The 22364-nt window shown below is 39.0% G+C and overlaps 2 protein-coding genes across 2 annotated transcripts in view; one reads left to right on the top strand and one right to left on the bottom strand.

Moving 5' to 3' along the window:
- erfl1 (Ets2 repressor factor like 1) overlaps window positions 1–22364 on the top strand; it is a 92270-nt gene that overhangs the window by 48862 nt on the left and 21044 nt on the right. The gene's annotated exons all lie outside the window — the stretch shown is intronic.
- On the bottom strand, window positions 492–4754 carry LOC146321860 (uncharacterized). The gene is made up of 10 exons (XM_084725749.1): window positions 4667–4754; window positions 4098–4247; window positions 3604–3830; window positions 3364–3500; window positions 3086–3179; window positions 2272–2383; window positions 1721–1947; window positions 1405–1579; window positions 1162–1292; window positions 492–809 (listed from the first exon to the last, which is right to left on the bottom strand). Exons 1-10 carry the CDS (start codon window positions 4752–4754, stop codon window positions 492–494), a joined length of 1659 nt encoding a protein of 552 aa, XP_084581875.1.

Genomic DNA, 22364 nt, shown 5'->3' with positions numbered 1-22364 from the left:
ATTTTGGATATCATCAACAATCTCTTCCATTGAAGTAACCAAAGAATTAATGATTGTTTCACCTACACCTGCCACTTTAAGTTCAGCCACTGTTGCAGCACAGCTGTCTACAAGACTCTTATTAAGGAGGACTGGGTCAGAAGGGGCACTGTTTGATGGAAAGTCATCAACAAAACTTCCGGCTAAATCTTCAGTTGTAGAGGGGCCTTCACCAGGATCATCACAAGGTTCATGTGCTTTAAGATGCTTTCGAAACCCAGAAAAAGTACCAAAAAAATGACAACAACCAAGTTGACCACATTTCAGACGAAGTGTCTTTCCTGAACAAAGTCCGTGGATCAACTTTAAGTGCTTAATTAGTGAATTGGCATTTGCCTGAGGGCCTTTGCAAATAAAACAAAACATCTCAATCACAATCAGTGCAGCATCAGAGCCCTCAAAATAGATCTTTGCAGTATAGCATCAAAACCCTCCAAACCAAAGCATCAAAATCAGTGCAGCATCCGAGCTCTCATCTCTTTGACCCTGGGATTCACCTTGGTGGTAGCAGCATCAATCTGGTAAACAGCGGTTTGCAAGAAGTGGTAGACATTGGCCAGATCCCTGTTGTATGAGGTAGCGAAGACAAAATGAGCTTTAAAAAGCTCGTCAAAAGAGGCAAGAGAATCTGGTGACTGACACGGGATAGCATGTTTGTCAATCACAATGAAATATTTGTGTATGGCGCTCCTCCGGGTCCCCACAGCCAGTAGATAGGGTTGACGGCTCTCTGTGATGCTGTCCAGATGCCCCTCAACACTGGTCCCAGTCTGTTACAAGAAAACTTAATTAGTCTTGCTATTAAAATTAATCTGTTGCAGTTAAGGGCCCCATCATCATCACCAGAATCACTTAATGAAACAAAACGCAAGATGAACCATAACATTTTCAGCCTTATATTTTTTATTCTGCTAAATGTAAAAGAAATAAACTTATTCATATCAGCATATCTCAGGCTGATGATAGATCTGTGGGGAGCAAAATCAGATAAATATCACAGGGCCCTCACTGATTACAGATGAGTATGGTCATCGCATGATTTCACAAGAGTATAGTTTTAAGGTTTAATATTATGGCCAGAACAGTGAGCCTTCTTAAACTTCAATTAAACTGTAACATTACCTTGATAAATTTCACAAGGTGGTCAATGGCTTGTCTGGCGGAGAGCTTTCCTGGTCTCTTGTTGCGGCCATGAGGTGATGGTGGCATGAGGTGGATAAGGAGCAAGATGGAGGACATCTCACTGTCCCATCCTGAAAATACAAGAAAATTCAGAAAGACATTTTTACTAAACTGTTTATATTTTTGTTTCAAAACCATTTCCCTCTTATTATTATTATTATTATTTCTTTAATTCAAGTGTACCATCATCCAGTTCTTCTGTTGTGGATTCAGCGTTATGAAGAAGATCTTCAAGGTCGCTTGTCTGGGTGAGGCCACGGCTTTGTTCAAGGACTTTCTGCCTGTAGTGAGTAGGCCACTTCTCCAGGAACTTAGCAGAGATGTCATCACCAAACATCAGACTGAAATCCTGCTCTATCTGCAGACAAGATGGAAAACAGAAAACAACATGGCATACATTGTTAATACATGCACCAGGGATGACCAGGGATGTGATCTGTTTAAGGTCATTTTTCATTTCAGCTCGATTTTAATGCAAGGCAGTTTAAGAGCGACATACCATTCCCGTGATGTCAAGAAATCTCGGAAAGGTGGTGAATACTTCAGAGGACTTCACTGGGTCATGAACCATTGCTTGGCGATAGGTGAAGGTCTGTTTCATCTTCTCCTTGATGATTGCTTCATCAGTTGTATGCTGCATGAGTGCGATGGCCTCATGACACTGGGTTTCCGTGGTTAGCTGGTTTTCCTTACTGACGGGGGTTCTGTCACCAGAATCTGGACCACCTGTAACAGTTACCAGTGAACAGTGACCTGTAACAGTGAAACCACATACCGCAACAAGACAGAACTTGCGACCCCAGGAAATTTTAAAAATTAGTCCAGAGCTCATTAATGAAAATTAAAAAAAAACTGTAAATTCTTCAACAAAAACAGAATATAAAATGTCTGCACGCTGCAGTTGGGAGTACGGATGGTATGAAATTAAATGATCAAAGGTGACCTGATATCTGAGGTAAACATCCACTGTGACTGAAAATGCCCTTTAAAAATGAATTTAACATGTGAATTCTCATTAAAAAAAATCTAACTACACTCAAAATCATGTACCTGTCAGTGGCTGAGGGTTTCTTTTCTTTTGTCCCTCTGAGGCTTCTTTTTGAAGCGTTTTCACTCTCCATGCAAGAAATCCACTCCCATCTACTGGATTGTAATACTGCTCCTAAAAACCAAGAAAGCGTTTTATTTTTCCTCCTTAAAAAACTAACATGTCCTTGTCTGGAGAATTGCTAAAATCAAGGTCAACCAGTCTGAAATGTGCTGTGTTCACCTTGTTGAGGTTAGGAGAAAGGGTCAGCATACAAAAATGTTAAAGGGATAGTTCAGGTCTTTTGACATGAATCTGTATGGCATCCTCATCAGCAGTGTAGCGCATCAACAGTGACTTACCCCCGACTGCATCCGGTGAGCGGAGTTCTGGCCTGGTTTTGGTGTTGACGAAGGTAGTCCGGCTAGTTGCCTGGGGTCACGAAAATAAAGCGTTTTGCTTCTCAAAACAATATGCGTTCAAAAGAGTGATATATTTGCATCACAAAACTGCTGTCCTCAAAAAAGTCAGACCTCAAAATCGCCTGGCGCTATTTTGAACGCATACTGTTTTGAGAGGCAAAACGCTTTATTTTCGTGACCCCAGACAACTAGCCGGACTACCTTCGTCAACACCAAAACCAGGCCAGAACTCCGCTCACAGGACGCAGTCGGTGGTAAGTCACTATTGATGCGCTACACTGCTGATGAGGATGCCATACAGATTCATGTCAAAAGACCTGAACTATCCCTTTAATATTTGGTTGAAATCTCACTCGGTTTTTGGATCAATACTAGAAGTATTGATTAAAAGGTTAGACTTGTTTTATGTACTTACATAGCCCAAAGTGCCCTGGGGATCGGCCAGGTATGGAAACAAGGCAGTGATGCCCTTTGCGTAGTCCTCTTTAACACGCCTTGAAGGACTCGTCCTACAGTGCGCGCACGCGCACACACACACACACACACACACACACACACACACACACACACACACACACACACACACAGAGAGATCCAAACAAAAGTACTGCTATGCCGATGCCTTCTGCATTTGGTCTGTACCAAATAAAATCATAAATGTTTGGGTTGGATGTTAATTACATGACAACATACCCATGTTCACTCGCCATGTGTGCAACCAATATCTTCACCATGTCACGTCTTCTGGAATCTGTTAGGCTTTTTTTCCGAGCATACTCTGTAAGGATCCTCTCTCCACCAGGTTTCTCCCTCAGAATGTTTTCAATGATCTAAGTGTGTGGGGGAAAAAAGAGGGAAGGGACACAGGGATTTGGTGGCCAATTACATTTACAGTGATAAAAATGTTAGCCATGCCCCGTATTTCTCTGCAACTTTACTTGGCCACTCCCCCTCCCCTTTTTTTATCAGAATCACCATCTTGATCACTCCATCTGCAAAGCTTACCTGAGCAAGACGAGTCAGGTCATCTCTGTTTCTTTGGGCAGGACTAGACTGCAAAATGATGGTGTCCTCTGAGTCCCCTTCATTTTCTGCACCAGAGCTGAGAAAGGAGCTGCTGCTGCTGGCAATGGAGTGGCTTGTAGAGGGGCTCACTGAATCTAGCATGTTGACATAACAGGTGTGATTATAATAACATGTCACTAGCAAGAGGGGATAATCTGTGATAAGAGTAATGTAAAGATCACGTTAGATTAGGATGGATCCACACACCAAGCTAGTTATTCCTCAGATGCTTTCTTAAGTGTCAGAAGAGGTAATTATTCAAAATGTCATGCAACATGGGTAAGTCTCTCTTTACTATGTTGCATTACAAGGTTAGCCAGGATTGTATGGATTATAAGACTCCAAGTTAAAAAGTGACTCACCGCCAAAATCTGAGCCCTTGGACAAACACACCTCAAGCACACCCAGGTCTGGTTTTGTTACAAGAAACGCAAATGCATCCTCATCAACTTCAGTGTTTAAATCATCATAGACTTTTAGGTCCAAGGTAGGAATGTCAAATTTCTTGGAAACTGTGAAGACAAAACAATATTGCACAAGACTGATATTCTGTTGTGTAATTAATCTTATTTTTATTAAAAGGTCACATCAGCGTCACTTTAGATCCGAACCACTTAACAAGGATCTTATACTCCAAAAATAGCAGATCTGCAAGCTCATACTGTAGCACGAGTGCCATGCTGAGCTTGTAGATCTGCATTTTATTTTTTTTTTAAATCATGAAGATTTTTCTAACTCAAATAATTCTTTTTCTCAGGGTACACGAAACAACATTTAGAGATTCCAAAATCAAATACATATACTTCTAAGGGTCCTTGACAGTAATAATAATAATAGTAATAATACTAATAATAATAATAATAATAATAATAATAATAATAAGACAGCACCACTAATTTACACATGAGGTTGTGCAATTTTTTTCACTTACCACACTCCAAAAATGATTTGAAGGTCAGTTGCCCTTCATAACAAATGTATTTCTGGCGGTCTCTGTACTTCACTCTTACAGCCTGCATCCTTTATGGGAAAAAATAAAAAATAAAACAGTTACTAAGATGATATCGAGCACAACAATTCATGCATTGAATGCTACAATTAGCTTAAGTACTACAAAAGCCCCATCTACAGGTAGGCTCCATACCACTCTGCATTTGCACCTAATTAAATGCTGTTTGAAAGCTGGGTAAAATAATTATTTTTCTCGTTGGGTGCTTCAAATGTGTTAACATGCGTTTCAATTCACATAGGCAAGGCAAGGCAATTTTATTTGTATAGCACCATTCATACACAAGGCAATTCAAGGTGCTTTACAAGAACTTAGAAATACAATAAAATAAAACATAAAAATTTCAGATCATTAAAGACAAAGGCTAAAAGAAAGACAATAAATACAAAAATGCATTTACCTACCAAACGTAATGTTGCTGCTGCGCCAGCACACACCACAACACCACATCTCTGAGCTGCTATTGGAAGAATGGTTGGGGAACCATTTTCATTTGAGTTCACCACGTAAACCTCGCATAATTCCATTCCACTCATTGCTACACGGGGAAATACACAACTTATTTGTGTAACGGATGAGTGTTCCTCACAGCCAATGTCTCCATTTGTGTCTTACAACACACACACAAAAAAAACACTTGCTAGCCGAAGAGCAGGTAAAACCGTAACCTTAGGTTAAAGTTACAAGACTCAATTCAGAGTAAAATACACATGCTTGCTAACCAAACAGCAGGTGAAAACGGTCCACAAAACCCCCCCAAAAAACTAGCTAACCAAAGAGCAATTTAAACGGGCGGTGTAAATGCTTCAATTCAGAGTAAAATACACGTGCTTGCTTGCTAACGGTCCATGTGTAGGTTAGCTAGCTAACCGAAAAGCAATTAAAACTGTCGTGTAAATGCCTCAATTCAGAGTAAAATACACGTGCTTGCTAACTGTCCACACAAAAAACCCCACTTAAAAACCTATGAACAAGTCCGGTAAAACGTCATGACTCAACTCAGAGTAAAACACACGTGCTTGCTAACCAAACAGCAGAGAAAACAGTCCACACATACAAGACTGGCCCATAAAAAAATAAATTTAAACACACTTACTAACCGAGAGCACAACTAAAACCTTCTTCGATAAAATGGTCAATAAACAGTAAGCTCAGTAAAAACACGTGGTAAATTAAGCTAACGTGAGTGAGGCTCGGTTTAAATTCACATCTAGCTAACAATTTGTACTGAAGCTAACGTTAGCATCGACATTGGCAGTTATGCAGTGTGTGAGACCCACAAACTCGCCAGCTGCAATGTTACTCACAAGCATTACCTTTCAAGCAAGCCAACAAAAATTCTGCTGACATTTTATCTTAAATAAAACCGTTTAGTAAGCTACTTTGCTGACTTACCTGGCTTACCGCCGTCCACCACTTCACCTCGACCTTCCACTGCAGGGATAACAGATGGCGGCAGAAACGAAACCTAAGAAACATTAGTGGGCGTGTTCTTGATATTACTCCAGTAGGATTTTCTCTATTTTTTTCCTCCTACTCTAGTGGCCACTGGAAATAATTACAATCCAAAATGAATAAAAAATACTCTTTTAGAGGAAAATAATGGTAACTCTGAAAAAATTACTCTCTCATTTTTCCTGTGTATGCTTAACTTTTATCATACATGCACGTGTTTGTTTTGTCGGTTTGGACTTTTATGATCATTTTCCTCCACTTCTGATCGAAGTGATTTGTCTTTAATTGCTGTCAGTGCGAGTTTCTGGGCAATTTATCAATATTTATATCATGGTATGGTATATGTGTTATCTTTTCTTGATTTTAAAGGCTGCATCACAGTAATATGGTGTAATTTTCTAAACTTAGTTTGCCATATTATTTGCATTTACCCGCTTACTCAGTGTATCCAAAATACTGATTATTTATATTTTGTGAAAACACAGACAACATTGTCACAATATCAAGGTATTTGGTCAAAAATATTGTGAGATTTGATTTTGTCTGTCTCCCAGCCCTAGTTTACATATTTTAATCAACATCAATGCATCATATTTCATAGAGTCATCACTGTTTTAGAATTTACAGTAATTTTAGGGAAAATGTGTATATTTAGTAACGCTTCAATGATTAATCGATTAATCAACTTGTCAATTACTCTATAACTTATATATTGTGTTTTATAAATATATCTTAGTTGGGCCAGTAAATCAAACAAAACACAGAGATTAAAGGCAGTTTAAATTCCTCAGATTAGTCTATTAATCAATTAGATGTCAACTATTAAATTAATCGATAATCAATTAATCATTTTGAGTCATGTTTTTAAAGAAGAAAAGGGTCCAAACTCTCTGACCTCAGCCTCTCAAATATCAATATTTTCTGGTTTCTTTAATCCTGTGTTGCAGTAAATTGAATATCTTGGGGTTGTTGACAGAACGAGACATTCGGGGACTTTATCTTGCACTTTGATCAACATTTTTCACCATTTTCCGACATTTTATGGACCAACCAACTAAATGACTAATAGAGAAAATGATCAGCATATTGATCAGTGATGACAATAATCGTTTTATATATATGTTGTGTATATCGCGGCATAGCCTAAAATATCGAGATATTAGCTTATTTAAAGCCACATCGCCCAGCCCTATATTTGTTCTGCCAGTTTAGACTTTTCTGGTGATATTCGTTCACTTTTGATTTAAATTCCTGTATGTTTTTAATCGTTTCAGGGCGAGTCTCTTGTGCAGTATCCTTGTTTTTCTTGCAGAAAAAAAAAAAAATCTCACTCTGCTGCAGTGGCATCACATAAAACTTAACATCATTTTAAAATGATTATTTATTCACTGCCACATTCACCTGTCAGTAAGGGCAAAACAAATTTCTGACAGAAGAAGCAGGCCCTAATTTCCCACTTTCTGTACGTATGTTCCTCCTCTGTGTATAAGCCTTATTTCCCGTTCAGTCCACGCAAGGTTTATCCGCCCAAGATCACCTTTGTTTCTTTTTAATGCTCATATTCATTCAATTAATCTGGGCTCTAATTCGTTTATATATTTATTTACTCGGTCTCGCTATCACTCTCTCCTCTTTTTTCATCTCTCTCCAACGATTATCCTGGCGTCTAATTAGAAATCGATGCAGCTGGGCCGGCGGGTATTTGCAATGTGTTTGTGGACGTTGAGAACAATTCCCCGGACAGAAAAGACTGAGAGAAGAAAGAGAGAGGAAGAGGAAACGGCTACACTACACTGCACTGCACTATATGCACACACACAAACACACACACACACATATTCTGACAACCGACTTTACTGCTTGCAGCTATTCTTCTTTCTAAAAAGCAGTAGGCTAAGTAAAAAAAATAAAAAATAAAGAAAAAGAAAGAATGGGAGGAAAGGAAAAATGAAAAGAAAATCATTTTTTAACGACTGACGCGAGGGATTTGTGCAGAATTGTTGAGGAGTGTTTCCCCGTCTTTTAGGAAAACAAACAAATCTCGAAGTGGAAAAGCACTTTAAATGTGATGGCCTGCATGTAACCCCAGCAGCCCGGGCTTTGCCAAAAGGAGTCGAAGGAGTCAATTCATCGCAAAGTTATAACATAGAAATAAGTGCAAGTTATTATTATTATTATTATTATTATTATTATTATTATTATTATGTGGTAATTATTATTGCATATTGCATTATTCCAGATTTTACCTTTTATTTTGAAAGGAACAAATTAAAGCAAGATTTTTATTTTTGACACCAAGAAGTAGGTCCAAATTTCGTCTTGGGTTTTGGGTGTGTGTGTGATTATATCCCCTTCTGACCTTCACTAAATTTCCCGTTCATTAATTTGCATTTGCCTCCTATAGGTAGAATTATATTTGTCCGAGCGGATCCTAAACGCACCAGAAATATAGTCGATTGTTCTCAGGACGTCAAATACAGACGTTTTGGGTTGGTAAACAGGAAATTATTTAGAAATTAAGGAAATATAGGCAGAGGGCAGGGTCTCTGCAGATACAAACACCATCACACACTTCCAGTGGGTCACGGATTAGTAATAATTTAGAGAAATTATGATTGCATGAGTATATACATTGTTTTTTTTTAGGGAACTGTTGTATATTAACCTGCAAATATGAATGAAAGTTTGAAACTTCTGTGGTTTATTATGCTAAACTTTGAGTGCCACATATTTTCCTTCTTTATGGTCTTCTTCCTCCCCGTGTCGCGCCTCCCCTCCAGTCGCCGGTGTCAGTCTGATGCTCACACCGAGCCGGAGTCGCCTCCTCCCCGCCGTGTCCCGTGGAGACGAGTCGGTGTAGATATAGAGGCGACGGGTTAGCGCCATTAACCGGAGCCGATCGAACCTAACCGGATTAGCAGCTGCCAGATGAAAAAAAAAAAAAAAGAAAAGTGTTCCAACCAGGTGAAAAAAAGAGAAGAAGAAGAAATGTAAGGAATGAGAGCCTCGTCGCACTTTTATTAGTTCAGCTTTACACCACTACGGTGTGTTTACCGTCTGTGCTCCTCTGCGTTTTATTGGCTCGACCCATAATCTGTTTTTCAGACGCTGTTTTCTGTGTTCATCATCCCAAACGAGATGCATCACTTTCCCTGTCTCTCTCTCTCTCTCTCTCTCTCTCTCTCTCTCTCTCTCTCTCTCTCTCTCTCTCTCTCTGTCTATGTGTCTATGTGTGTGTGTGTTTGTGTGTGTGTGCGTGCAGGAAGTGTCATATCGGAATACACAGTGTTAGAGTGTCACCCCCTCTGCATGATAACTTGCTTTTTCTCCTTGTTGCTTCAAATTTCATCAACCTCTGTGATGTTTTACGTTTCCCTGCACGATTATGGCGGCCAAAAGAAATCACAATGTGATGTTTACAGAAAAATTAGTGGAATAAACAATGCAATCAGTCAAATTCATATTTAAGTTTGTTAATGGTGCATTTTGTCTCTTAAACAAATAAATTACACTCATAATCTGAATGTAGGGAGGCAGAGAGAGGGTCTGTAACCGTAACTGTACAAAAGTGTACAAAAAGTGCAATTTCTTCTGGAAAGTTGATTGTATGTTAATAATAGCATGATATCCATATTTGTTTCTTAAAAAATATCAGTCATCATCAATACTGGCATATTGGTAGGATGGTAGCTCTTTGTTTATCCCAGTGGGGACATTTCAGTGTCACAGTAGAGATATAAAGCATTAGGGAAAGAAAAAAAATACATAGAAAAGTATAAATGAAAGTGTAAAGAGCAGAGTGCTGCAAACAGTCCACAGGTAAAGCAGGTGTGTTTCCAGACTTTTTTGACTCGGGTGACCCATGGGGCACTGACTCATGCTGGGGTGGCACACACACACATGTGCACATTAATATACCATTTCTATATCTACTAATTACTAACATTGCAGTATCTTACAGATTCTTACATTCCTGTGTTTAACATTTATACTTAATGGACAAATACCAAACACAACAGATTAACACCATACATATAGGCTATAATATAAAGCTCCATACTTTATTATTTAAGTCCCCAAGAAGAAATGTGCCTCTTTCTTCAGGCTGTGAGACTTCTAAATTCATCCTCCACACTCCATCATGAACAATACTTTTATTTTATGATTTAGTGTTTTAGTAAAAAATAAAATTAGGCTACATACAAAAGAAAACAATGCACATTTTAAAAAATATTCATCACACAGTTGGTTTACACTTAGGTCCCACCTTCTCTCTGGACGTATAACCAATCATACTTAAAGATAATTGAGTGACACCTGAGGTGGCCAATCAGACTTCAGGGGTGGCCAGTGCCGCCCCATACCCCAACTCTAGAAACACTCCTGAGATGAAATTATTGTTATAAAATGTGAAATGTATAACAAACAGTGCACACAGTGTTTCCTGTGTAATTATATGTGTAAAAAGTAGTGCAAACAGTGCAGAAGTGTTGCCTGTTTCCTGTATAGTGTTGTGTTTAGGGTCCTGGAGATCCTGCGACCTCTTTAACAGATCAAAAAACAGACATAACATGTTTTGTGTTCATCATCCCAAACGAGATGCATCACTTTCTCTCTGTGTGTGCGTGTGTGTGTGACACTACATGCAGTCAGGAAGTGTCATATCGGAATACACAGTGCTGGAGTGTCACCCCCCTCTGCATGATGAGGAAAACTGAATAACTTGCTTTTTCTCCTTGTTGCTTCAAATTTCGTCAACCCCTGTGATGCTTTACTTGTGCCAAAACCATCAGTCTGGGCTCCCTGGTGTGTGTGTGTGTGTGTGTGTGTGTGTGTGTGTGTGTGTGTGTGTGTGTGTGTGTGTGTGTGAGCGTGCATGCGTGTGTGTGTGTGTGTGTGTGTCTTTGTTGCTCTGTGCAGTAGAGCAGTACAGGCCTAAGTCACATTTGAGGCTCCATCCTTGCATTTTCTGTCAGTCTTGTCTTTCCATCTTGCACGCTCATTAAACGTCCCTCACACACACACACTCACACACTCACACACACACACACACACACACACACACACACACACACACACCCTCTCTCTCCCTCTCTCCCTCTCCTTCTTCTTCTTCCTCCGCGCCTCACGCTCCCCTTGCCCGTGGCTATATGATCGTGAAAAATGTGTTTACAAAACTCGCTCTCTCGCAGATCAAACCATACGGACGAATCAAAGACTTTGGAGAGAGGAGAGGAGAGAGGCAGAGAAGAAGAAGAAGAGGGAGAGATAGAGAGAGAAGGGGTACGAGCAGAGGGTGTGTAGAGGCCTTATAATTTTAAAATTCTCTGTGTGTTATTCTCTCTTTTTTCCCCCCTCCTCATGTGTATGTGTGTGGATGTCTGCCTGCATCTCCTTTGGTAATACAATATCTTTAAGGCCCCCAAAACAACTATCTGTGTCTCACAGTTAAACATGAGATAATGCAATATTGATGTCTCCTTGTCTTTGCTCTAACGCAATACTGGGCCCATTCTGGCTGGACACACTAACATGGGCCGATGGTGCCCTCGCACTTAAAAGAATTACTGTGATCCTGTAATAAATTTTAGAGGGATGCTACACAAATATCAAATCCCTAAAGGAATATAGATAGTGAGGTTAGTGAGACTATAGGGGGTAAAAATACTCCCAGAGTAGCATCAGGTCTCCTTTCAGTCCGAAGTGTAGGTTGGACGTGATTGTTATTGCCTGTCTCAGTCTCGATAAAGGTTGATGGACTGTGTAAACGCTAGCGCCTGACCGATACTGGATTTTTGGGGCCGATGCTGATACTGATATTGACCCTTCCTAATACCCACGGTCAACTTTCTCCTGTCCTCTTTCCCGTAGGCTACTTACATGTGCTGTGTGCTAGTCCATGTTGAAAAGCAAAACCAAATTTCAAAGATAGCTAAACAGTGTTGCTGAGGGACTTGCACACACAACATATACATTATATATACACTGTATAGTCACATTGTAAGTTAGCTATTGTTAGAAAAACACTCGCTAATTGGCTAGCTAATCTGCATTAGTTGTTTGCTAGCTAAATAGTTAGTGTTTGGTTGCGTAACTAAACCCTTAAGTAAGTAGCTAGCTAATCTACATCAATCATTAGCTAGCTAGATACATATGATAGCTAATTTTAGCTAAACACTGGCTAACAAGCTACCAACAGCAACATCTTTTAGCCTAGCACATAACGTAACAAAGTACCAGAAACGGAAAAGAGAAAGTTGATCGAGGTTCCAGTGTGTGCTAATTTTGCTCAACTGTTGTTGGAGCACAGAGCAAAACGGAACGAAACTTACGACATGACAAAAAGTGACAATATTGATATACCAGCTGATAATGTTTATACAGAATAAAATACACAGTGGTGAAACCATTACATGTTTCTGAACACGATACTGTGATCAGTATTTATGTAATGTTACATAAACAATTGATAAGGCAATTTATCTTGGTACTTCTGCAAAAAAGTAGGAATAACTGTTGAATATTTTCACATTTTTTGTGTCATGTCTTTATTTTTTGCACCAAATTATGGTGTGTAGTATCAGTATGAGTACTGATGAACAGTATCAGTATATCGATATCAGTGTCAATAAAATTCTAATGATACCAATCCCTATGGAGAATATAAAGTATAAACACAATGACATGTTTTGCAATAATCCCCCCTAATGTGGTTATTGGTTAAGACTTGTTTGTCTATATTATATTCTGTTAAAAAAAAAAAGGTTTTATATTGGACAACGAATATATTAATTAGGTTAGGCTGAAGGAGGAATATTGCTGTTATAGAACAATATCAGGACAATAATATCGGTCAACTGATATATCGGTCAGGCACTAGTAAGCACCAGGGATATCAGTGGAAACAAGAACAGGACTTGACTGGTCCACCCTTGGCAAGGTCTTAATATTGTGTTTTATAAATATATTATAATTCTGTCCATAAAGCAAACACAACCAAACTACAAAAAAGGCATTTTGAGAATTCCTGAAAGCAGAAAAATCTTAAATCTCATTTTTCATGACTCCTTTGTCAGACAAGTGTATTACGATTACTCAATTATTATAAATTTAGGGATTTACTATCAATTGATAGGTTTTTATTTAAAAAAAAAAAAGTTTTATTTTTTTTACAGTTAGCTCAAAATTGCATGTGGGGGTCAGATGGAAGTTGATGTGTGAGGACTTTTATTTTTAGATAGAAGGACCTTGATTGCCCCCCTTTCTGTTTATGACGGAGGCTCAATGGTTTTATAGGAGAGAAGAAGGACAGGATGAAGACATAAAAAAGACAAACAGTGGGACACAGGAGGATAGGAAGAGGAGTGTCAGTTAGAGGCTGAAGAAGGGGCTAAAGGGTGAGGAGAGGAGAGGAGGAGAGGAGAAGGAGGAGGGGAGGAGAGGGAGGGGCAGACAGACAGGCAGGGGGAGCGATTATAGCAGGGTTTATGTATGAGCTATTGATTGAGTCGGTGGTGACTTCTTGAGTGGTTAATTCGGGAAGTGAGAGCGATAGAGAGAGTAACTCACTGACCGGGAGGGGGGGGCGGGGGGGTTGAATGGGGAGAGGAGGGGGGTAAAGAGGGAGAGATAGAGGGAGCGTGATGAGGATGAGGAGAGGGACAGAGACAGAAGTGCATTTCCTCAGGTAAAAGTGTGGAAAACAAGAAGCTATTTTGCAAGGAATTATGCCGGCGTTCTTATTGACTAATGAGGGTCGTATTAACCCCTGTGTTTTACTTCAAACTGCTATATGTGCGAAATGAATCACTATATGTTTTTTTATTTTCTTCTTATCTCATTCAAAACCCAAAATACTCAAAAATATTGGACCCCTTTCCATTTCCACAAACTGGGCCTGCAAAAAAAGGTGACTAAACACAGAAATGACAATAAAGCCTCTCTATTCTATCACACAAGAAGTGGAAATATTTTATGATGTAGTTGTTATATGGGGCTTTGTGTAAACAGATATATGGCTTTATTTTTGCCAAAAAGTGTTTCACAGTCAAAGAAATAAACAAACTGTCATTCTGCGTGGTTACTTATGTTTGAGGTTAAATAGACTGCGTCCAACTCATTGTTAGACCTTATATGAACTAGTGAGCGGGTCATTATTACCAAATAAACCCCAATAAAACAGGGTGATGCAGGACCCTGATGTGAAGTACGATCCTGTTTATTACACGGCTACTTAAAAAAAATAATAATTTGACATAAAATATTGATTTAAAAATGATTTAATTTATTTAAAAATCATTGTATTTCTTCTCCAGAGTCTGTGATCAGAACTATGTCCATAGCAACAGTCAGCTTCCACAGAACTGGTCTGTTACTCGCACTAATTGACCAACCCTTCTATTTATCTGTAATAAACTGTAATAACACTCTAATAGCGCCAATCCTTGCATCATTTGGAATTAGGGAGGGGTAAAATGTTCTGTCACCAACACTTACTGATGTAGAATATATGAAAATACATTGCATTTTTCAGCTGGGGTCTCTGATACCCCAAACAGGTGTAATTTTCTGACTGCTGAAACATTAGCAGTTAAAAACCATGTTTGAGGAATGAAACGATTAAATTCCTATTGATTAGTATAACAACAACCAAAGTTAACAACTGTCTCCAAGACATCATTGACATCACAGAGGACATGATGCCTTTTCAAATCACTGAGAAGTTTTAAATGTAAAACTTGGTGAAACGATTTTGTTGTGTGTATCGGTACTTTTTGAACATTTTCAACACATTTTATCAAAATCACGATAATACTTGTAACTGTGTTAATTTTGGTTCCAATAATATAAAAGTTACATATCTCTATTATATTTTTAAGCAATGCTCATGAAATTAGGTGGAAAACATTCATATCAGGGTAATAAAACAATTTTGTGCATGTTTTTTTTGATCTGTTAAAGGGGGCTTGAGTCTCCAGGAACTATATCGTGATAATATTGTCATCATGAACTCTTGTGACCACAATAATCGTTCGGCAGTCTAGAAACCATAATTTTAAACCTTGATACAGTACTAGTACTTAAAAACCTGTTTCAATACTACAGCAAAAAGAAAGAAAAAGTCCTGGGCATACAAAATATGATTTTTTTTTTTTCTTTTTTTAGTCTAACAACCTGCACACAGTGCTGGTACAGGAAAAAGTCACTGATGCCTGCTGCAAGCCAAACTTCAGGCAAGACAAAGACAAAACTGAAGCGAGGTCTTGAATGAGCTTTTTTATATATATAGCTTTGGTACTTTCAATACTATAATGAAGGGATATTGTCTCAGTTTTTTTTAAATACATGGCATTAAAAAATAAATAACTTTGATACTTTTGACCACCTTATCATGTAGTGAACAGGTGATATCATGACAGCCCTAAATTAATCCTTGTAGAGTGTTTAGAAGTAAGTTATAGTGACCTCAGAACCTCTGTACTGCTATTATTATCATTCACTACAATGTTCCCATGAGACTTGGAGTTTCCTTTTGAAGTTCTTTACAGAACAGAACAGTTTTTTCAGACATTGCACCCACCTCCCTCTCTCTCGCTCTCTCTATCTCTCTCTATCTCACACACACACACACACACCCACACACCTACTCCATCTCTATAGGCGTGAAGTTTAGCCCATAGGACCCTCATCTGTTCCCTGGAAACAACAGATGGTTTCCTTGTTCTCTCTGTATCACCTTGTCTGAGGAAGTCAAAATCAAGAGCAACAACCTGGACGGGGAGGCAAGGTGGTGTGTGTGTGTGTGTGTGTGTGTGTGTGTGTGTGTGTGTGTGTGTGTGTGTGTGTGTGTGTGTGTGTGTGTGTGTGAGAGAGAGAGAGAGAGAGAGGAGAAGGAGGAAGAGTGTGAAGGCTCTCTGTTATAAGGGTTCTACCAGGAATAATATGCTTCAAAAGAACCTTTTTTTTTTTATTAAACAGTATTTTCAAGTGTTTTTGAAGGGTTTCAGCAATCCTTGAAGAACCCTGTCATCAAGGGTTCTTTGTACCATAATATAAAATTATTCTTAGTAGAACCCATTGTGTGGTTTCCAGATAAAACCCAGAACCCAGAGGGTGAGTTATAGATGCAACCCTTTGAATATAAAAAGGTTCTCAATAGAACACCCTAGGTGTTAAAACTTTTGGACAAGTAAAAGGTTCTCAACAGAACCCTGGGGTGGGTTATAGATGAAACCCTTTGAATATAAACAGGTTTTTGGTAGAACACCCTAGGTGGGTTCTTACTAAAACTCTTGTAATGTTCAAAGGTTCTTGATGAAACCCTAGGGATATAAAAAAAAAAAACGTTCTTGGCAGAACCCCCTGGGTGAGTCTGATAAAGCCTTTATAATATAAAAAGGTTTTGCAGTTGAACCCCATGTGTGGATTCTTGTTATCACCCTGATGGAAAGGTTCTAAATATACCGCCCAGAGAGGGTCCTGGGTGGAACCACCATATAAGGGTTCCCCTAGAACCTCTATTAGGAGGTTCTGGGTGAACAAATTTACCAAAATTACCAATTTTTTCTAGGTATAACCCTTTATGTTGGGTGCAAGGTAGAAATCTCTGAAATGGTTCCAAGTGGAGCTTTTATAAAATGTTCTGCCAGGAACCAAAAAGGGAACAAGCTGAAGAACCCTTTAAAGGTTCTATAGTGAGCACCTTTAATTCTCAGAGTGTAGCCTATAGATAGATTTGTTATTATTCTGTCCGATGCATATTGGTTTGTTGGTGAAGCGTCTCTCACAGTGTGTTAGCTGGTAGGATATCCTGCAGTCAAATTCCTAAAAGCTGGTGCGCGTGCGCAGTGCTCCGTGTGTTTTTGCATAAATGTGTGTGTGCGCGTGTGAAGGTCAGCTCGCCGGCGCAGTTTCTCTTCCTGTTTCTCTTCCCTCTCGCGCAGGTTTTGATCTCTCAGCCGCGAGATCAAAGGCGCTCTCTGGCTATTAGTCAGCGCGAGCCATTGATCCCGCATCGATCCACGCGAGACACAGCCGCCCCGTGAACACCGCGCGAGCCTCCCCAAAGCTGCTCCCGCGCGTCCGGAGAGAGAGAGAGAGAGAGAGAGAGAGAGAGAGGGAGAGAGAAAGAGAGAGAGGGAGAGAAGGAGAACGCAAAGGAGGGAGGTGGAGCAACGTGTGTGTGTGTGTGTGTGTGTGTGTGTGTGTGTGTGTGTGTGTGTGTGTGTGTGTATTTGAGCCAAACTCGAGCTTTTTCTTTGCCGCGGGACATGAAACAATGAGGCTCGAGCCGGTTTTAATAAAGCGCGCTTTCCCTCCTTTCAACTCTGGCGCGAGGCGGACGAGCCGGCAGCGGAGAGCGATCGATAATTAATGACGATGAATAATTTAACCCTATCGATTGATACTTTTTTCTTCATCCTTTTCTCCCCTTCTTTTCCTTATTTTCTTAAGGCCGCCGTTCCATACCATACTAATACCTACCGTTTCACGTCCTCATCATCTCCATCACTCACCTCTTCTTAAACTTGTTGGAGTTCTCCACCTTTCATGAAAGTCTAAAAAAAAAAAAAAACCCACAGGTTTCCTTATTTATCAGAAGCTACTGTAGTCTGTTAATGACCTGAGCAGCAGTCTCAGCTTCACCTGACTGTAGGAGTCATTAAAGCTCCTCTACATGAATGAAACTGGCCGGTGATATTCTGTATTTTTCATGTTGTCAACAAATCTAATTAAAAGACATAAAACAGCAATTGATCCTGTTGAGATGCAGACCGGTGATACTCAACCTGTGGCCCTGTGGCCAAATCAGGCCCCCGATAGGGTGCCAGGTGGCCCTCCAACCATTTTTCTAATTTACAATGAAAATAAATTGATTATCACAGTTTTTTTTTTCTTTCCAGGAAGGAGGGCAGTTTTGTTGCTGCTGATCTTTGGCTGATGGCTTTTCAGACTGTTTAAAGTGCAGTAGGATCCACTAGCTAGAGGCCATGATAATGAATAGGCCACTGTAAGATTATACTGTATTATAAAATGTATTTTAAAATTGTAATCCTGCTCACGATCCCCATTTTACTAAGTATATCTGTACTCTGATTACATCTTTTTTTCCCTGTAATTTTGGAATACACTTACCTTTTATTGGTATCCTAATTACATAATCTTGTTAAATGTAATCCATTACTCCTCGAGCCTGACAACTGATGTGTATAATTCTGTTTATGCTACCTTCTGGTAAGGTTGTTGAAAGTATTGATACTTCAATACTTTTTCAATGCCACATTTAAAACAATTCAAGGCTAACATTTGATAAGATCGAAAGTTCTGAATCTGTAAAAAAAAAAAAGAAAGAAAAAATCTAAGTGTTTGTGTGAGATCTCACTCCAGTTTAGTCTTTATTGTCCCGCCTGAAATTTCTCTTGCAGCAAAAGCAGACAGTGTTCAGTGAGTTTCTCTGTACCAGCACTGTGTGCAGGTAGTTAGTTTAAAAGCAGGGAAAAAATCTATTTTCTCCACCCAGGACTTTCTTTTCCTTTTTACTGTGGTACCAAAAGAGGTATTGTGCATTGTTTTTTTTATACTAATATCATATCAGAGTTTAATATTCTGGTATTGTGAAAACCATACAAAGTTTGCTTCAAGGACGCAACACGTGCTGTAGATGGGCGCTTTTATTGGCCAATCTAGCAGCACGTCTATGTTCAAATCAGTATGGTCACAACAAATTGGGGTTACGCAGATGTCCACACAGAGCCTACGTCATGTCGGCGCCCGCACACTCGTGAACAGACAGTATACTACTGGTCTAAGTGTGTGTGTGCCTCTGTTCCTCTGTGCCATATACCTCCATCGTTGTCTAAAAACTATTAAGAAGATAAATAATCCTCACTGATACGATGAGTGACATGTTCGTTCATTGTAATGAACACGACCTCTGAAGTTTATTTCAAAACTAATCCGTCTGGATGTCATAAACACTCACTGGGGCACCAAATGTATATCAATCCACAGCTGAAACAAACTTGACACCACTTGGTCCTGTTTGCCGTGGCGTAAGGTTATCATGACAGGCTGAGCTCTGGTGGTCAAAGTCGTCACATGATCATATAGAGACTTGACATTGGACAACGTCAACATACATATTGGCCATTGAGTGTCTGTATAACAAAAACAATAATCTGTTTATTTAATTGAATGTTTTTTTTTAGTTGATTTAGACTTTTTAAAATAGTTTTTAAGGCATGTATAGTAAATGGCGCCATCTTTTATTCAATTGTATTCAAGAGTAATTTTGGCTTATTTCCAAGGTGACGGTCTGAATCACTTGTAGGCTTCCCATTCCATGGGCCGCAGTGCAAACAGAGTGCTTGCTCTGTCTTTATATTTACGCCCCTGAACACTGGAGTGCTCAGCTGTATCAAGAAATTAAACCATATATTTGCGACCCATTTTGAAAGGATGGCGTCTTCAGCCAACTGGCCAGTTGGGTGTGGGGTTGAAGGCCGCAGAAAGGGTAGAGAAATCTGAGGCTGCTGAAAGACAGAGTGATATACTGTCAGTTTTGGTCTTTATATAGAATTTGTTGTCAAGAATTAAAATATAATATAATGCCCCTATTATTTTCTATAAAAAGCCTCAAACCTGAGGTCTCTTATGAGACCAGTATTAAGTTGTTTTGTGGAAATGTTTCTTAAAGGGAGAATTCACCACAAAATAAAAAAAATAGACTTTTCCTCTGGCCTATAGTGCTACTTATCCATCTAGAGTGAGACATCGGCCGTAGAAATATCTGCCTCCCCTCAAATATAATGGAAGTAGATGTCACTCTGCTCATGGCGATCAAAGCGCCAAAAAAATACATTTGAAAAACTCAACAGCGATGTCTCTTTACAGAAATCATGACCCGGTTACTCAAGATAATCTACCGACTTGGTTGTGAGCAGTGTCACGCTGGAACTTTCTTTCTACTGTAGAAAAAAAGTACTTCCTACATGGCACTGCTTAAAACAAGGTCTGTGGATTATCTTGACGGTCATGATTTCTGGAAAGAGAGATCGCTGTTGAGTTTTGTAAAATTTATTTTTTGGTCCTTTGAGCGCCACAGCTGATATCTCCAAAACTTGGCAACTCATACCAAAACTATTTAGATGGATAAATAGCTCAACAGACCAGAGGAAAATCTTTATTTTGGGGGGTGAAATGTCTCTTTAACATTTCAGCTATTATAATTATGGACTTATCTAACATACGTTTTGTTTTTTACACATATTTTCTGACCTGTTATCCCCCTGTCGTGGATCTCGCCACTTTGAAACATTGCACTGGCCTCACAATCTCTACACCTGCTGATACATGTGGTGCGTATTTTTCAAACTGAATTTCACTGAATGATATTGTGGTTTGGCGGCTCTGTCAGGTGATAGCATGTCTCTCGGTGTGAAGGGCTCAGTATTAGCTTTACCCCTGCAGTGTGGAGTAATGGGTGCTCTGTGGGAGAACGAGCAGAGTCACAGAGCCTCAGTACTCCTGTAACTATATATCTTGGTTAAATACAGTGACAGTACTGCACTGCTGTCTGCTCCTATTACAGCGTTGCACTGATTTCTCACTCTTTGATGTGACAGTATGATGGGTGTACAGTGTTCAAGATACAAGGGAGTGAACATGTGGAAATTTAGCTTCAACCAAAGTTGCAATATGGCCACTACAGTGTATTGTATTTCTTTTAATGTGTGATTTTTTTTTTAAAGTATAGCAGGAATATGACCAAAGAAAGGAAGAGAAAACTGAGGAATAAACTGTGCACAGCCTAGGTCATAACAATAGTTGCAATCATAAGTGCAAAGCAGTTTTGTTTTTGTTTATTTTTTGAGAAGGTATTGGGAAAAAAGGAATACACAATCTAGTTTCCACACGTGCATGATGAACTTTTTAACAGTCACCGTCCCAAACACAACATGCTTATTGACAAGAGATAAGGAGTTAGGTGCACAAAGAAAGATGCTTTCCAAATGTGTGTATTTTTTTTTCCTGACCAGTAAAAATGTGTTAAATTTAGCAATTTGGTCTATTTATGGCCCTTCAAAACACACTAATTCAACAGATAACAGAAGTGAGAATGATCATTTCTAATATAGTCCAAAGATGTTAAAAGACAGAAATGTATCATAAAATTAAACGATTGAAACTTTAAACCAAAAACACATCAGTGCCCATTTAAAACCCCACATTTAATCCAGTTGTTTCTGTAATATCCCAAAAAAAAAAAAACCTAAACATTTTATATCATATTTTATAAAAAGTGACTGTTTTTTGCAGCGTTTTTTCATTAATGAGTTAAAGGTGTAGTGAGCAATTCTGGAGAAAGATGGTCGATTGTTGAATCTCACGTTTTTGGATTGAGACTCAACAATCAGCTACCCTACCGACCTACTGACCAAGATAAAGAACCCCAGCTTTATCTATAAGGACACTATTTTTTTTAACTTTGGTTGAGTTTTTTGGGGGTGCAACTGCCACATTCTTCTTTCAGCTGTCCCAGACTTAACAACCTTTGTCCCAAACTGAAATAATTTTATTTTCATTCTACATTATAAATATAGTTTAATAACATAGTTTCAGCAACTCCCAGTACTTTATTGACTAGTTGTTCCCTGCACTTATATATGAATAAAAAATCTAAATCACCTGAGGTGTTTGGCCACAACAAGTTTTCATTATTCTTTTAGTCATTGGTTGACTTACTGTTTCTTTTGCATTTCTAACCGTTTCATCAATAAATGCATCGCTGCAAACTGCAGTGCAGATGGAAACCTGCTTCTGATTGGTATTCAGTTATAGAAATCTAGACGTCTTGGAATGTAAGAAAATATATTCTAGTTAAGCTTAGGGGAGGCTCATTTGGTGAAGTGTTCCCACTTAGTTTAATGAAAAGTTGAAGTTTTCCTACAAATTTTTATCTCATGACTTCTACCCCATACTCTTACATATCACGGGGAAACAGTTCTTATTTATTAGCATCAAAAATAGAGGTTTTCTATGAGAAGGAGCAGGTTACATAGATATTCTCCAGTATATTAGTGTCTGAATTATGCTGTATGTTTGACGTGTAAAAGATAAATTATTCAGTATTTGTTTGTATGACCTATTGGAAATGTTATCTCAT

Source organism: Lutjanus erythropterus, chromosome 9 (assembly GCF_056507025.1).
Source record: "Lutjanus erythropterus isolate fLutEry1 chromosome 9, fLutEry1.hap2, whole genome shotgun sequence".
Taxonomy (NCBI): domain Eukaryota; kingdom Metazoa; phylum Chordata; class Actinopteri; order Lutjaniformes; family Lutjanidae; genus Lutjanus; species Lutjanus erythropterus.
Note: the sequence above shows the minus strand (reverse complement) of the source record. Positions and strands in the feature narration are given on the sequence as shown.